Below are 18,586 nucleotides of genomic sequence, written 5' to 3'. Positions count from 1 at the left end.
GGGATTTATAATCACAGATTTTTTAAAAAAATGTTTTTCTCCTCCATGTTGTATGAAAAAATCTACACAAACAGGAGAATCTGACTATGCAGTGGGAACTGTGAAACAAACTGCTGTCAGAGGAACAAAGTAAGCAAACTGGAAACATATAAAAAAGGTTCTTTGATCTCTTGCATTGATAATAATCTGAGGTATCATTTGTAAAAATAGTAGGTAACATTTTTCAAACAAATGTAATTTCTAAGTTGCAAGAGTCCTTTCAAAATTAAAAATGTTTACATACACACGCACCGTAATATCCTCCAATGAAACTAGTCACTATTTGTAAGTGTCACTTGATAAAACGGTACAGCTGTAGGATTGCTCTCTGTGGGAACCAAGGCTCAGTAGCACTTTTACTCTACTAAGCCAATGCCCTAATTACACAGTACCTAGTGAATGTTCTGAGTCACAACTTTTCAACAAGACAGCTAATTACTCTTTTAATTATTAAGGTGCTTCACTGTTGTCATGGCAACATAGTTATGTTCCTTTTTTCTGCAATAACAAAGGGATTAATGACTGTTATACTGAAGTGCAAGGATCTCAGCCAATCACATTGTGGAGATGCCATATAGTTACAGACTCACACCTCTACCAGGGCTTTCAGTGACAAGAGAGTGCAGGTCCATGCACTCTGATTCACTACTGCCCCTAAAAGCATCATCATAAATAATAATATCTAGCTCTTATATAAGATTTTTCATCAGTAGATTTGAAAGTTCTTAAGACTGGCCTCCACATCCCCCAAACAAGCATGATTTCCTCAGCTCAGATAAGAAAAACTTTGTGTCATAAATGTTTACTCCCTAGAGATTCTCCAGTAATGATAATAATAGTAATTATATAACAATGAGTAACATGACAGTGCTTTCTGTTAACCGAGTAAGAACCACACCCAAAGAAATAAGATCAGATGGATGATACTATGATTAAGGCACTGGACTGGAAGTCAGGATATATGAGTTCAATTATTAGCTCTTTCACAGACTCCCTATCTGACCTTGGGCAAATCACTTAGTCGGCTGTTTAGCCAAACATATAAGTACATGCTTAACTTTAAACGTGCTTAAATTAATCCCTAGAATGGAACATAAGCACATGCTTAAGTACTTTGCTGAGTATGTATGGACCTAAGGATGTGCTTAAGTACTTTGCTTTAAGACAAAGGTGGGCAAACTATGGCCCGCGGGCCACATCTGGTCCGCGGGACCCTCCTGCCCGGCCCCTAAGCTCCTGCCCCGGGAGGCTAGCCCCCAGCCCCTCCCCTGCTGTTCCCCCTCCCCTGCAGCCTCAGCTCGCTCTACCACGGGTGCAATGCTCTGGGCAGTGGGGCTGCGAGCTCTTTCTGGACAGTGCAGCTGCAGAGCCGCGGCCTGACCCGGTGCTCTGTGATGTGCGGTGGTGTGGCTGGCTCCAGCCGGGTGCTGCGGCTGCCTGTCCTGGTGCTCTGGGTGGTGTGGCTGTTGCGCCGCCAGCCACTGGTGCTCCAGACAGCGTGGTAAGGGGGCAGGGAGCAGGGGGAGTTGGATACAGGGCAGGGGAGTTCGGGGTGGTGGTCAGGGGGCGGGGGTCTGGATAAGAGTCAGGGTGGACAGAGGGCAGGGAACAGGGGGGTTGAATGGGGGCAGGGATTCCCAGGATTCAGTCAGGAAGGAGAGGGGGGTTGGATGGGGCAGCGGGGGGCAGTCAGGGGCAGGGGTTCTGGGGGATGTCAGGGGACAGGGAACAGGGGGGTTGGATGGGGCAGGAGTCCCAGGGGGGCCGTCAGGGGGCGAGAAGCAGGAGGGGTCCAATAGGGGGCAGGGCCGAGCCACGCCTGGCTGTTTGGGGAGGCACAGCCTCTGCTAACTGGCCCTCCATACAATTTTGGAAACCTGATGCAGCCCTCAGGTCAAAAAGTTTGCCTTCCCCTGCTTTAAGATCATGGTGACTCAGTTCCTCATCTGTAAAATGGGGGTTGTGTTGTGTTTTGATAATACTTCTTTTCTCCCAAACTTTATCTATCTTGTCCAGTTAGATTGTAAGCTTTTCAGGGCCTCTTTGTATAATGGGGCTGCATTTTCAGTTGGGGCCTCTAGGCATTACTGTAGTACAAATAATAAAGAGTAATAATTTGGCCTTTGGCCTTAGAGTTTACTTAACCCAATATAGGATTATTAACTTGCACAGAGAAAGCACATTCACGTTATAAACTAATTATAAAAAAATGAATCGAGCAGACAGTTTGGACACTCTTATTTCTCCTTTTGTATAATACAAGGATATGGGGACTTGCAATGAAATTGTAAGGCAGTAAGTTAGTCTGTTAGTGGTTGCTCCAGCCATTAAGCATAAGGTTTTCTCTCTCTTATTTTTAATCATATAATATAACTATGATGTTCTAATTATCTAAATAAATGTCTAGTCCTTTTTTCAATCCTAGACTCCTAGTCTGAATCCTACTGTGGTAATTAGTTCCATAGGTCAATTTTGCCCTGCATTTTTTTCCCATTCGATCAGCTTTTAATTTCTTGCCTTTCAGTTTTGTTGAAAGTTCCCTTGGTCTTGTATTATAAGCAAGGGTAAATAGATGCATCCAATTTACCATGAATTATTTTGTGTACTTCTATTATCTCCCCTCTTATTCCTCTCCTCTCTAAACTGAACTGTCCCAGTCTTTTCAATATCTCCTCATAGCAAAGTCTCTCCATGCCATGAAAGATTTTCATTTCTGCCTTTGGAATTCTTCTATTTTTGCTATCTCTGTTGACTATAGTAGGAGTTTTGAGCTCAACACCTCTGAAAATCTGTTTGTACGCACGTCAACTTGGGCACCCGAAAATGGAAGCATCCAAAGTTAGAAGCTACCTTTGCAGATTTGGCCTTAGGGACTTTCCAGAGCTCACACAGTGAGTTAGTGGCAGAGTTAAAAATGGAATCTGAGACTCCTCATAGTCTTGCATTCACCCCACTAGGCAGTAGCTGCCTCCTGCAGATTTCAGCTACCCCCTTCCTTTCTCTAGTTTGATAAATTTAAAGTAGCTTTTGCAGGAGAGATTATTTGCTTTTTAAGAAATTAAACTCCTATTTAGTTAATCTCAGCGGATGAGCTGGAGGAAGGAAAGAAGAGGAAAGAAAGAAGCTGGGCTGAAGGAATTGATTTGGGAGTGTCACAGAGTAGGAAAGAGGAACTTAATATTTTCCACCATGAGACCAACTTCTCTTTTAGCGATGCTATGGATTGTACTTCTTGATAGTTTCAATTCTCACCTTCTGTTATAGCGAATTAAATCAAGGGCTGTTTAATAAACCCAGTTTAGATTTTTCAGTAGTTAAACTAAAGTTGCAAATGGCCAGAGGGCCACAAACTGCTTTTGAAAGGACTTCTGGTATCCTGGGGAAGAAAGAGACCAAACAATTCAAGAACTTTTTTAAAAGATAAAGTTAGATGAAATTTGTTAGAAAACAAATGTAGGTAAGGGTAACTTTGTAACTTACGCCCCACTAAGAACTCCAGAATGGATGGCTATGTTACAATAAATAGCTCAAAATTATTTTTAAAAAGTTATTGTTTCCTTTCTGAAAATGTAAATGATCAGTAATCATTTACATAACATATGTGTTCCTGGGCCTCTAGTGAGCGTAGTTCTCAAGTGAATGAAGGTACAAAGCCAAAATGTACCCAAGAGGTGCAACAGTGGTGCAGAAATGTTCACCCTGTTATAGTTTACTGCTTAATTGGGACCAAGATACTGAAGAATGACTTTTTTTAATAAGCCAACCTTCTTCATATTATTACAAACTATGACAATGATATAAAATGTTCCAGTTAAGCTGAGAAACATTGTTTTCCTGAACATGTCTCTGTGTTAAAAATACTATCCATAAATTGTGATCAGACACATTGTTAGGTTTTGAATAATTTATTATACAATTATAGTTATAATCAGTTAATATCATGCAGTTTGTTTTATTAACAATTAACTAATGCAAGAAGACCAAAAATGTATCTCATTTGCATGACAGACTCCTGTCCAGATCTTCTGCTCTAAATCTAAGTTCAGCATAGGTAATGGGGGATATTAAGGGTTGGTTACACTCCCTAATTCTCTGCTCCAGTACAGGTTAGAGAAGCCTAGGAGCTACTCTAACTTTAGCCACCTGGCAAACTTTACTGATTGGCTATGCTCAGCTGGCAGATGGTCTGAGTGCAATGCATTCTGGTCATTTTCTGTTGTGACATGCCTTTGCTGAATAGTGCTTCTGCTGAGAGTGGTGTAGAAGCCAGCTACACCACTTCTATATCTGCTAGGGACTCTCCTACCACTACAGGTATCCTAACAAGGAAGCTGTAGCCAGATTCTCAAAGTGACACAAAAGGGACTGAGCAATCCAGAGAATTGACCTTTGTGTCTGCTCTCCTGATATATAAAGTTTTGAATCATGATAATTACACTACTGAGCGTGGGAGGTTCAAGGAGCAGTAGGCAAACAGCTATATGAAACAAGTATAGGTATGGGGAAAAGGTATTTGTAAATACAGAAAGGACCATGTGGAACGCTACTGTGAAACTTTTATGGGGGATCTGATTCTAAAAATACACAAGAAAGTATTTTGTATGATAGAAACTCAGCTTTGAGGGGAACCCTAAAAGGGCTATGTCTCCAAAGATCCTACTGTCAAATGGCAGCTCCAAAGCCAGGAGAGCTGAAAGGCCAATCTGAGTGAACTTTTCCCCTTGATAATCTGGAATGAGCAGAGAGAAAGACCCCCTGGAAATACTACCAGCTGATACCAGTGAGAAGAGGAGAAATCACTGCTTATACTCCTTAAGATTGTCCCCAGCGCCAAAACTTTTTATGGTTTTAGGGTCTGATCCAACGCCCATTAGAAATCTACAGGAATACTTCCATGGACTTGAATGGGCTTTGGATCAGGATCGTAGGAGCTGTTTCCTTTCCTATATGATACCACACATAGTACTTGGGTTTGTTGTGTAGCTAGAGGTTTCTTCTATTCATTGACTGATGTTTCTTGGAGGTTTACACAACCTGATGGAAATTTTGGGGCATGAAAAGTGATGGTATGGACAAGAACCTTCCACTTAATATCAAACTATTCTATGTAATATTCTCGTCATGTTAAATAGTACCAATTTTGGTCACTTTCTGGCCAGAATGACAGTTATGATTTCATGGATGTCTCTCCAGCATTTTAAAAATGTTTCATGTAACAAGTCAGATTCTGTGCTCCGCCTCTTAGGAAGTGGAGCACTGGACTTGGAGCCCAGACAATATGGGAGAAAAAGATGGCTTTAAGCCATCTGTGCACCTTCCTAATTCAAGGATGTTTAAGAGGATTGTGCAGTTCCTGGTGTGAATGAGACCTTCCCCCAGGAATGTTTTGATTTATGACAACCTTACATGGCTGCTTCACAGACTGGAACAGTAGCAGAAGAAAGCACTCCAGCCACTCACCATCCCATTCACAATATTCCCCCAGCAAATCCCTATGCACAAGAGGTCAATAGAAGGTTGTCTATGTACATATATACTGGGCCACTGTGGGGCCCAGAATCTGTCTCAAGATGTCATCTTCAACATTTGCCTGAAACGTTCATGTATTTTTGCTTCAGTTTCAAGTGTACATAGTACAAATCATTTATTGAGCAAAAATGAAATACTTTATATTTAGCATTTATTGGTTTCATTTATGTCATGATTCACAGCATCTCTCTTCCCCAGCTTCATTTTCCCTGAGTCTAAAAAGCATTGCTAAATTATTTCAGATGTAGTGAGTGATGTTGTATTTCACTGTTTACATGTCTGATGTGCATTAAATACTTAAGTCACAAAAAATTCATTGATACTACAGGTACTGCTACATGTCACAGTATATCTTTAGTTCACCACATATTGACATAATCCAGTACCTAAAATGGACAAACAGTTGGTATTCTCTAAATTGTACCAGGGCTTTCGGAGCTGCTTCAGATATATTAAAAAACCCCTCTGTATTATAAGTGTAATGTATTAGGAATATTCCACAAAGAGATATATTTTGCTGAGTGTGGAATTTTTAATCCTTTTAAAATGTCAATCCACATCTTAAAGAAATGTGCATCAACCACATGTTTGTAATTTATTTTATGAGTCAAATTTTCAGTTGATGGAGCTGTAAAAATATGCATACCGATTGTACCTGAAAGCTGGAGATGTCCTATAAGCTTGCCTGGCTCTGGCAAATTGCCCTAAAAGATCCTCCTTAATAAAAGTTTGTATGGAAATGTGTCACATGTACAAATACATATTTAAGTACAATAGCGACAGACAGACTTGATCTTTGCATTTATAAACAATGAAATAATTTAATTTAAATATTCATTTTTGAGAGCGCGTTCATTATGGCTGTTTACTGAAAACTTTGCAGAAATGTTGATGCTTTGGCTTAATATGACTGTTTTACTGAAAACTTGTAAGCACTGGACTGAGAACGCTCCGATTTTGAGGCCTTAATTCACAACAAAATGCTCTGGCTCGTAACTATACTCTATAAATTGCCATAAAATTGTGTTTTCCTTACCTTGATGAGGATGCAGGCTCAGTGATCTGTCTCTGCATGCGTGCATGTTTAATTAGATGTTCTTTCAATGCATTCTGGACTTCTGCTGGAATATCAGGTGAAGTGTGGCTAATTTTCATTGCAGCCTCAAGTACCTTCACTGAAGGTTTCCCATTTTCTTTAATTTCCTTTTTCTCGTTGGTTTCAAAAACCTCAGCGGGAGCACTACAGGTGCTTTGAGGGATATTACTGGTATTAGAAATAAGAGGTTTGCTTCTCCAGCATGGCCAACACAACTTCCAAAAGACAAATAGCGAGACTACCAGCAAGGCGAGCCCACAGAAGCTGACGACTACTGCTAGCAGACTGACTGAGATGTCTGCAAACAATCAAAAACAAAGATCATCAAGACAGTCAAATACAGAGAAAAAGAAACATGACACAAGTAAGGAAGCAGAAGATTTTAGACATTTCTCTTGTGTAGAGCTTTCAGGATATGACAGATTAACATTTTCACTCTTGCAGATATCTAAAAAAATATACATTTTAAAAGTTTTATCCACTAATAACAATTTAACTAAAATTCTATTAATTATTGCTTTGTTTCCAAGCCAATGGCCAGTTTCGGCCAGTCTTACTCACACTAAAATGAATGGGTGTACATGAGGAATAAAGTGCTAATCATTGAGAGGAAGCGTAGCCTGTCTTTCCATTGATTTTAGTGGGCTTTGGGTTAGGGCTTTGGGTTAGGCCCTGGCAAGAACTTCAGTGGAGTAAAACCAAGAATGTAGCTGACTCAAAAAATTAAAATCACAGAAGTCATCTTCTATGAGTAAACATTAATATAGATCATCATATGCACCCTGGCAGAGATATACAGTTGTTCAGCATCTTCCAAACTTTAGTCACATTAGGAAATGTGCATTGGATGCATTGGAAACATGTCAGAAGCCCAAAGGCAACACATACTTTGCATAAAATAGAACAGAATACAGTTGCTCTCTTTTTTAACAAATATGGAGGTACGACCAGCACAGATCAAGATGGCATTTATTGTGCTGTTACCTGGCGTCTCCATGGGCAATCCCTCTGTATTGAAAATGAGGCTCACCACAGAGCACATTGTAGACCGTGTTCTGCACTTTAGCTACCCCTGCTATCCTGCCTTTGATTTGGCCTGCCACCATGGGTGAACATGTCCAATGACATTACCAAAGTAAAGAAAACAGATTTCATCTCTCTCAACTTCGTGAACAAATTCAGATTTCAGGGGAAGACTGACCTTTCGTAGTGCCAGTAGGAGTCCTGATTAGGAGAGTTATTATATGAGACACATTTCAGTTTGATTTTTTTCAGTACCATGTTATATTATAAAATATAGACTTAAATACTCAAACCCCTTTTCTTTTGAAAAGGGCCTTTCACATGTTTTAAAATTATTCAGTCGGCCCCAATTAAAGCTTGTGGAGAATTCTTGTCCTGTAAGCAATTGATGCTACTACTTGTTATAACAAGGGTTGACAGATCTACAGCTAATACTTTGCATCCAAAGCTTCAGGCTCCATGCAGCTAAAATGAACCAGCTGAGAAGCACATTGAGCACTTTAAATACAAGTTTGCTAAAAAAAAAATCACATAAAGAAAAAAATCCTTGAACTACACAGTGGTTCTATGAAGTGGTATGTAGCTCACTCTTCCCTTAGGGGGATTAGAAGTACAATTGAAATTTGAGAAGTTTGTTTTTTTAAACATTACAGTTATGATTACCAGATACATATCTTTCAATAATAAATATTGAACTCAATCTCCATATACCATGAAAAGGGATAACAGTAATAAAAGAAAAAAAGAAAGGTTTAGAGCCTTGAGAAAATTGGAAAACCTTGGGGTTTAAACTGAGCCAAATCAAGATAAAAAAGGTACTTAAAAATAAAAAAGCAGAACATTCTTTTGTGTAGAGACTCTATGGTTTGGCCAATGTACATGGGAGAGGGGCATTTCTGGCACATGATGGCATATATCACATTGGTAGAACGCAAAAGAATAAATGGATACAAATCAGACATCAAGAATTGTAACATTGAAAAACCAGTAGGAGAGCACTTCAATCTCCCTAGACACTCGATAACAGACTTAGAAGTGGCCATTCTTCAACAAAAAAACTTCAAAAACAGACTTCAATGAAAAACTGTAGAACTGGAATTAATTTGCAAACTGGACACCATCAAATTAGGCCCGAATAAAGACTGGGAGTGGCTGGGTCACAACAAAAAGTAATTTTCCCTCTGTTGATACTCACACCTTCTTGTCAACTCTTGGGAATGGGCCACGTCCACCCTCGTTAGCACTACAAAAAGTAATTTTCCCTCTGTTGATATTCACCCCTTCTTGTCAACTGTTGGGAATAGGCTACATCCACCCTGTTTGAATTGGCCTAATTAGCACTGACCCCCTACTTGGTAAGATAACTCCCATCTTTTCATGTGCTGTAATATATATACCTGCCTACTGTATTTTTCACTCCACACATCTGATGAAGTGGGTTTTAGCCCACAAAAGCTTATGCCCAAATAAATTTGTTTGTCTCTAAGGTGCCACAAAGACACCTTGTTGTTTTTGCTGATATAGACTAACATGGCTACCACTCTGAAATTTTAATGAGAATCATTCATTCTAAGGCCAGAAGGGAGCATTAGATCCTCTGTCTAGTCTGATCTCTGGTATTTCAAAGGCCATTCAGTTTCAGTAACTAATTTGAATTTGTCTGGCTTCAGCTTCCAGCCATAGGTTCTTGTTATGCCTTTCTCCACTAGAGTAAAGAGACCTTTAGTATCCATCATTTTCTATCCTGAAAGTGGCTATACACTGTAATCAAGTCGTTTCACAATCTTTTTGAAAAACTAAACAGATTGAGTTTTATGTAGAGAGGGGTGGGAGATGATTCCCCATCCCAGACTGTTTTGAACCCACCCCAAAATTTGCATTAGCCTTCCCTCCATAACAACCCCTCCCACTGCAAAGGTCAAATGTTACAGACAAGTAAGGGTGGCATGGGATGCTAAGTCTGCTGTAAAAAGTGATATTTGCATGTTTGTTAATATCACTTTTCACAGCCTCCCAGCTAGCTAACAAGTTTGCTGCAAAAAGTGATATTGACAAAGTTTCTTTGCAACATCCCTCCTGTCTTAAACAATAATTATTAAAAAAAAATCTGTTTATAACATTAATTTGATAAAATGTGTTTTGGTCTTAATTTAAAAGCAACGAGAAAATGTAAATTCATTTTAAACAGTAGAGTTATAAATGTAGAATTTAAAATAGGGTTAATATAAAAATGTGTTTTAGTTTATAAGGGGGAGGAAGGGTCACACTCAAAGGCTTGTGGTGGGAAAGAGGTTGCCAATACAAAAAGTTTGAGAACCACTGATCTAGCTAATAGTTAGTCCTACCTCAGTGCAAGTGGACTAGATGACCTATTGAGGTCCCTTCCAGTACTACATTATTATAATTCTAGGCTACTGTAGGTATGGCCTCTTGATGTATGATCCTTTCCCCCTTGATGTATGATCTTGCATTTGGCTGTACACATTTTGTTTGAAAATATCCAGATTACAAGGAGATCCAGGTGGCTCTGTATGGCTGTCCTGTCCTCATCACTATTTACACCTCTACCCTGATATAACTCTGTCCTTGGGAGCCAAAAAATCTTACCGCGATATAGGTGAAACCGTGTTATATCAAACTTGCTTTGATCCGCTGGAGTGCACAGCCCCCACCCCGGAGCACTGCTTTACTGCGTTATATCCTAATTTGTGTTATATCAGGTCGCATTATATCGGGGTAGAGGTGTACCACTCCACTAGTCTGTGCCATCCCCAAATTTTATCAGCCCATTATATTTATTTCCAAATCATTGATAAAAATGTTGAATACTGTCAAGCCTAAGCCCAGCAGAATCTCTCTAGAAACACCAACATTCAATGAAGATTCCCCAGTAACTACTTTTTTGAGTTCCCTTATTAGGAACATGAGGAAGTTTAGTTATTTGAATAGGTGGGGGCTGAGTCTCAAATAAAAAGCAGTCATAGAATTGCACAACTCCTTTCCTTTGAGGCTCTTGATAAAATCCAACACATGTGAGTTATTGGTCTTAGCCAGAGGCAGTGGCTTTTCTAATACTTCAACTTTTCTGTGAAGGAAAACACCTTTCTTAAAATCAAGGCTCCCACTCACAACTTAGTACACCTCTACCTCGATAGAATGCCGTCCTCGGGAGCCAAAAAAAAATCTTACCGCGTTATAGGTGAAACTGCGTTATATCGAAATTGCTTTGATCCACTGGAGTACGCAGCCCTGCCTCCCCCCGGAGCACTGCTTTATCGTGTTATATCCGAATTCGTGTTATATGGGGTCGCGTTATATCGAGGTAGTGGTGTACTATCCTCTTTAGTTTTAACAGCTTTAAATTGTAAATATTTTAAATGGTTTTCTCATCGGTTTCAGATTTTATCTAATTCTAATAACTTTACAGGAAATATATCCAATCACGTTAACCCAAAAGAATCAAATCAGACTTTTAAACCCTCAATAATAAGAAAAAAATTATATGAGAGGTAATTTTAGGAGTATTTGACATATATTCAACAGCTTCACATGCTGTAATTGTACCATAACATATTTTAATTAATAACAATGCAGTTTTGCATTTGCTAGGAAGTTGAGCAGCAAATTCATTCCCCAAATACTGAAATTATTGCTATAAATCTAAATATCATAGCAGATAACAAAAAGTACAGATACTATTAGCTCATTTCCTCAGTTCTGATGGTCACTCAACTAAGCAATTATTAAAAATTACCCTGCTGTCATATTAAGCCAGAATTCATTCAAGCCCATCTGTGGAATAGTATTAAACCTGAGCTTTCCAAATCCTGTGTATCAGACTGGAAATGTCGCCTATAATGTCTTTTTCACAGAAAGTTTGATTTAATAAGAGAAAATATCAAGAGACATTTCTTCAGACAGGAGTCTCTTTGCATGCCCATCAAGAAAGTTTAGTACTTAAGGCTAAATCTGTCAACAGGAATGGATTGCATTCCCTATATGTCAATAGTGTGCTATTTGTCCCTAACTAAGACTTAAAGCTAGGGACAAATTAAGAGTCTAATTTAATTTTTTGGATGCAGATGGATGTACATTAATTCTGTTATGGAAAAAGTCATGGGTGTCTGTATTCTGAGATGGCTGCTCTAACCTGCTCTGGGTTTGAAGATGGGTCAGGAAATCAGGGACCTGTAACCAGCTCCCTGACAGTCCTCTCCCCCCCAGTTGCATTCAGCCATTTATCTTCAATGGTATCTAGAATAGGACATCTCAAGTTTTGTTCTTATGCTTCACAATATCTTATAAGTGCTGTGGATTGCATTTAGCATTCCTGTCCTCATGTTGTGCTGTATTAAAACTATGGGTGAAAACATGTCCAGATTGAAGTCAATCACAAATTTCCTATTGACTTCAGGATAGGTCCAGGATTTCACGTAGGGTATTTTTTGTACAGCATCCAATCATTTGCCATGATTTCATCTCCACAAGCTAATAAGAGTTTATTATTGCAAGTACCTGTCATTTTCTGTTGGTTTTCCAATTAAAATGACTCCTTTAAGCTGTTGTATCATTGGGCCATTTTGTATTTCTCATTGAGTTTGTCACATTTATTTTTGGAAATGCAAAGTGCCTGAGTAGTATTTACTTCAAATTCTTCTTCCTGTAGCTCTTGGCTTTCGCTGTTTATAGGCACCCTTGAAAATACACCCACTATGAAAAGTTCATTATCAGCCAGTATTTCACATTAAACAAGTACTCTAGAAATTTCATGATCATTTTCTGGATTCTAGGCAATGCTTTGCACAATAATTTCTGTAATAGAGCATATAACAATTTATGGTCCATATTGAGTTCAGTTGATTTCAGCTCACATCCAAAAGTGAAAACACTCTTACATTTAGAAATCTAGACAAGATCTCCTCGGCTGTTCTCATACACGAACACTCACATTTGATGGCCTTATTCAAATCTTTTGACTCTGTTCAAACTTGCTTGTTTTTTATTCCAGTGGCCATACTGTTAACCCACTCTGTTGGCATCTGAATTTGCATAAGTACTTTTATGTTATTGTTCACTGCTAATGGACCTGATGGTTGCACATATTTTTGGTGGCACACTGGGATATGTATGAATGTGTGATTCATTATCTCTTGAGAGAATAACAATCCAGTCATCAAATATATTTCATTCTGAGCAGCAGACAAGTTCCATATCCATTTGATCATTGGTATTTTCAGACTGCCCTTCAACCCAAGCACCCACAAGACTTTCCTTTTTCACTGTTTCAGACTCTACTTAACAGTGTGTCTTTATACAGTGTAGTCTATAGTAATTGGGTAATGGCCTATTAAATAGTTTGTGAGTCCTCTAGGGTATGTCTACATAGGGATAAAAAAAACCCATGGCTGGCCTGGGTCAGCTGACTCAGGCTTGTGGGGCTCGGGCTCTGGGGCTAAAAAATTGCTGTGTAGACATTCAGGCTTGGGCTGGACCCCCGAGCCCTGGAATCCGGCAAGAGTGGAGGGTCCTGGGCTCAATCCTTCAGCACATAATACTCATGTGCACGGATGTACATACTGCTGTTTAAATATTCTGTATTCAAGTATTTAGATATTTAAATATGTTAACAGTGTTAATATTTTAACAACAAATGTGTGTTTGCATTACTTTTCTGGTGTCAGTAAATATTAAATTATGTTTGCTAACAGGGGTTTAATTAGTGAGATTGTTTTAAATTTAATCTGAGTGTAAATGCAGTTGATGAGCATCATCTGATGGCAATGGTTTGAAGAGGAAGAAGTGTTTGCAAATAAATGCAAATGCTCCTTCAAGAATCAGTCATTAATTGAAATTCACATTCATGTTCTAGTTTAGAGAGAAAATATTATCTCAATAAAATTGCATGGTCAAATGCAATAATTGAAGAGAGACCACCACAGACCATTGATTTTCAAGTATAATAGCATACATAATATGGACATTTAATATAGGTTTTAGTTTGTATGGTCATTCATAAAAGGCACTCGCTGTATTAAACAAAAGAAAGGTAAAAGCTCAGATTGTGCAAGCAATGTCCTGTATCACCAAATGATGTCTTGCACTGCTAATGAATATAACTACTCTGTCTGTAGAGACATGGTTACTTTCAAACACAAATTAACTTATAGTATAATTGATAGTAATCTTAATGAACACTGATACGTGTAGGAGGAGGAAATCACTTTTTCATTCATCTCTCTTTGGAGTAGACTGCCTACTACTCCATATTTGGGGTGGTTCATTGATGTGATTTTACCAATATGAGCCAACTAATATGATCTCTTAAGCATCCTATGTGACACTCTAATAATTTTGGACTAGATTCTGCCACCCTTACTCATGTTGAGTAGTACCTTATTTGGCAAGTAGTCCCATTGATATCAGTGGGACTATTTACTAGTACTACTCTCCAAATATGGTACTATATGACAAGAGTGGCAGAACTTAGGTATGACTATCTAACTTTTGGCCTGATCCTGCTGCCTTTCTTCAAATGAAACTCTTCTGTGATTCTGGGGAGATTGTGAACCCCTTACAGTAATGAGCAGCCTCTCACAAAGTAATCCCAATGACTTTAATAGCACTACTCATGGAGCAACTGTTCACCACTGAGAGTTAGGGGTTTGCAGTCCAGTACCCAGTGAGTTCAATGGAAGTTTTGTCTGAAGAAGAAATGCTGGATCACGTCTTTTATCAGTGCATTAGTGGTCTCATTTAATGTAAGGAACAGTTTAAAAATTTTAATGAATTTTAAAACACACATCCACATATTTATGAGAAATGAAGAAAATGTCATACTACAGAAAAGAATGCCTTTATTTTAAAACACGCGTTATGGTTTTTCATGTGAAGATGCCCTCAGATTCTATAGCTTATTAAAATGATGTAGATACACTCAAGACAATGTATTTGCTGAAGATAAGTTAAAATTTTAGCAAGCATTCATCAAATGGAAGACATATAATCTAATATCCTTATAATTTAGAAAATACATCCTCTAGCATTATTTTTATGTAAGATGTGTTTCTAGGAATCTTCTGAACAAGCACTTTTATATTCTCACCTCAGCCACTTTTACTTCATGACAAATTGTTATTGCCGCAGAATACAAAATGTAAAATCCCAGGTCTTTTGGCAGTTGCAAGTTGCTTAAGTGTTATGAATTTAAAATACTGATAAGATTGTTGGTTTTGAAGAAATGCTAAAAATTAAGGTATGCAATCTAATATCAAACCAGGTGCTGAATTTAAATTTCTAAACGTAATCATTTGCCTTATCAGTACCTTGGAGAGCACCTTTGTATCTTTCATATCTTATTCCTTTATATTACATTTACGTTTATTAATTTTATTATAACAATGACCCTCAAAAATGAATATACAATGCACAAGGTGCTCTTTTACTATAAGTAAAGCAACTCTACTGGAAGATTTTGAAGCTCAACACCAACTACATCTCCATTTGATATGATTCAATCTGGATCAAGGTAATTAACATATGCTTGATTATAGCAAATATGCTAAAATATACTATATTTAATTAAAAACGCTAGTAGGAATACTGTGTAGTTCAACCAAATGAAAAATAATCAATCACATCCACCAGCAACGCTTCTGCATACACAATCTATTAATCTGTCCACCCATTTATAGCGTGTAATATATTGTATGTATTCCGCCCGCACACCGACATATTGAAATATACACAAACCACCCCCCAATCGATGCAGATAAACTTCCTGATGGATTCTGTTCCTACTGAAAACTTTGGGACTTTTGCCACCACTCCAGTAGCAGCAGAATCACTTCGTTTGTTCTTGGCTCAGGTAAATAACCACATAAAATGATCCAGAGGCGCCAGCTAGCGTTAACTTGGTCAGGGAGATTTCATTATGGATCCCTATATTCAAGCTGTGTAAATGCACCTTAGAATAAAACTTGGCACAAGGTGCTTTAGCCTATGAGAAAGAACTGGAAGGGTGGTGGTTGTTATGGTGGTTTTGTTTTTGTCAACAGGAGTTGGAAATAAATTAGATCCTCATTCCTCTCTCTTTTTAAGTGAGGAGTTGCTCTGTTCTAAGGTGGGATTGTTGAGTGCTATAAAACTCCACCCACTGCACTAAAGACTTAGGGCATTAAAAGAAAAACAAACACACACAGGTGGGACATTTATACTACTGTTATTGATTTTCATATGGATTGTTAAACTACATGTTTATTATTTTTCTCTGTTGTTCAGGTCTCGCCTGCGAGCGCACAAGAATAAAGCACCAAAAATGAGTTAATTTTTAAAGGCTCCCTTTAAAAACATTGCCATAGAAAAGGCAACGGAATCATGTACTATGACAAAGTAAGGTGAAAGAGGCGAACTGAGCCAGAAAGCCCGAGACAATTCAGAAATGAATCCGAAACGCATTCCCTAACCTTGATGTGCCTAGGTACAAACAGTAAGTGACCAAATATGGTACCACTTGAGCTGCGTTAACTAGGCAAAACGAGACAATTTCACCTTTGATAGATTATCTTGCTTCTGGGGATTTAAATCAGTCTTTTATTTTCTTCAAGTCTTCCCTGATGGGTCCTAGAACAGATCTGATCCCAAAGCACTACACTGAATCTACAGGTTTCCATTTGTACATGTTCATCAAACCTAGCCAACGTAAAATACACATCCTTAACAACCATCTCCCCCTTAAACGGGGACTCATCCTATGGGACAAATGGAGACTATCTTATTAAAATAACTGTTCCGTTCATTCATAAAACGCCTTGGTGTTGCCAGGCTTTATGGCAGCAGTACTTTGCATCATCATTAAGAGATCGCTGTAACAGCGGGTCATCAAGAAAGAGCCGAAAGTGCACACAAAGGTATATCGATGGATTGGTTTGAGGTCCCCCAGGATATTTTTCTCCCATAACTGTAACACGATATACCTTTTTCATAGTTAAAACTTCAACAACAAAAATCGGGTATACACATTAAAAAGCACCTAAACACCATGTCTCTGCTCTGGGAATACGGTTCCTGTCCATTCCTCCCCCCCCCCCCCCAAATCTTGAGCAATGTTATATAGAACAAGTCTTCATTTGAAGCGCTTCCGATTCATACAACCTGTTGACTTGGTGGCTGCCTGACTGAAACCCTGTGCTCGAAATATCGCAAGGAAAAATAAGGGCCACTGGGGAGAACAGAGAAGGGGAGACGTGGGGTAAATCACACACGTACAATAACACTTCCTTTCCCCGGAACATACATTACTAACCAATGTTTATAACATTAAACCAGCAGCCTCTTCCCCCTCCCTACATCGGTGCAACAGGAGAAAATAGTTTTCCAGTCTTAAGAAAGGAAAAATTCGTTGCAGAACAATGGAAGTTCAAATGTGTGTGTGTGTGTGTGGGGGGGGAATGGAAGGGGGGGACTAGCACGAGAAAGAGGGGGAAGGAGAAGGGATACAAGGCGGGATATTTCCTGTTGCACAAATCCAACCAACTGTTGGACTTTCACTTTGGGGTGATTCTCTCTCTCTTTCCTCCACTCCCTGTTCCCCGATCCAAGGTCTTGACCCCCCCCCTCAGCATTTCCCTTTCCTTTGTACTTATTGTCCTCACGCCCACGCTACAGCAGCAGCCCCTCCAGACAGCATCGGAACCTTCCCGGGGCTCTGCTTTATAATCATCACCATACGTAGCAAAGGAGGCTATTGGGCACCAGCGTTTGCTGTGCTTGTGCTGAGTGCGGTCCTAAGCACTCGAAGAAAAACTGCTTAAGGTTATTGTTATTTTAACGTGGATTCTCTCTCGCCCCCCCTCCCCCAACTCCATAGGCAAAGCAAAGAAAAAGTTCAACTTTCCGAACGCCCACACAACCTGCTGCCGCTGCTATTAGTAGATAACCGTCCCACACGCGCGTTCCCCCCTCTTTGCACTAAGGAAGCGAAGTAGAGGCAAGGAGCAGAGTGAGGGGGACAGGGGGGAAAAGAGGATGGTGGAAAGAAGTGTGTGTGTGTGGGGGGGGGGGAAGCAGCAGAAGACTAGAGACGAGCAGGAGAGGCGAGCTCTGCAGAGAGTCCACTGTACCTGTGCTGCCTATACCTTGCTTGGTGGTCTCCAAGGGGAAGAAGATGCCTGAACATTTCTCCCGCTCCACCTGGCCCCCCAGGCACAGCTCTGAGATGATCTGCAGCGCCTTGTGACACAGGCTCCCCACACCATCCTCCTTGTGGAAACTCATCTTCTCCTTCTCCTTCTTCTTCTCCTCCTGCCTCCTTCCCTCTCCTCTAAGCCATTGCTTGCCTGGGAAGGGTTTTCTGGATGTCACTAAAAAGCTTCTCAGCTACCAAGTCACCATCCCCGGAAGAAAAAAAAAAAAGGAAAGGGGAGAGGAAGAGCAGAGAGCGAACCAGTGCAATTGACACGTTGCAAGTGAACCAAGGCTCTCATCAGCAAGGGGGGTGGGAGGGAAAAAGAAAAGGAGGGAAACAAAATAAGCATCCACTTAGCAACGCCTTTTGTGCCTAGCAGGCTTCGGTAGGCAGCTGTGTCCAATGGCAGCAGAGCGCGGGCGCTTGCCTTGGGAGGGATACAGGTGGCAGCAGCGCCGGGCGGGATGGCGAGGTCCCGGGTGAGTCAGTGTCCCGGCGTGTTCCCAGGGGCGGGCGGGCGGGGAAGACGGGAGGAGCAGCCTGGCTCGCGGAGCTTGGAGGGGCGCCTCTCTCCAAGGACACGTCTTGCCTCTGTGCCGGCCTGCCCTGGCCCCTCGCTGGCACATCCCAGTCCCCTCCGGGTTTCACCCGCTTTCCTTCCCCCCACCCAAACAGGAGCTGGGGAGGCCGGGCGGGGGGGGATTGAAATATGATAC

The 18,586-nt window shown here is 40.1% G+C and overlaps 1 protein-coding gene across 1 annotated transcript in view; it reads right to left on the bottom strand.

The window, feature by feature from the left end:
• Nucleotides 1-17,959, bottom strand: part of SYT10 (synaptotagmin 10) — a 50,881-nt gene extending 32,922 nt beyond the window's left edge. The window contains exons 1-2 of the mRNA XM_054016284.1: nt 17,806-17,959; nt 6,605-6,962 (exon numbers count right to left, since the gene is read on the bottom strand). Coding sequence (XP_053872259.1) covers nt 6,605-6,962; nt 17,806-17,959 — 512 coding nt within the window. The remainder of the gene's footprint in view (nt 1-6,604; nt 6,963-17,805) is intronic.
• Nucleotides 17,960-18,586: the final 627 nt, after the last annotated feature.

The sequence above is a fragment of the Malaclemys terrapin genome, chromosome 1, assembly GCF_027887155.1.
Source record: "Malaclemys terrapin pileata isolate rMalTer1 chromosome 1, rMalTer1.hap1, whole genome shotgun sequence".
In the NCBI taxonomy this organism is placed as follows: Eukaryota; Metazoa; Chordata; order Testudines; family Emydidae; genus Malaclemys; species Malaclemys terrapin.
Note: the sequence above shows the minus strand (reverse complement) of the source record. Positions and strands in the feature narration are given on the sequence as shown.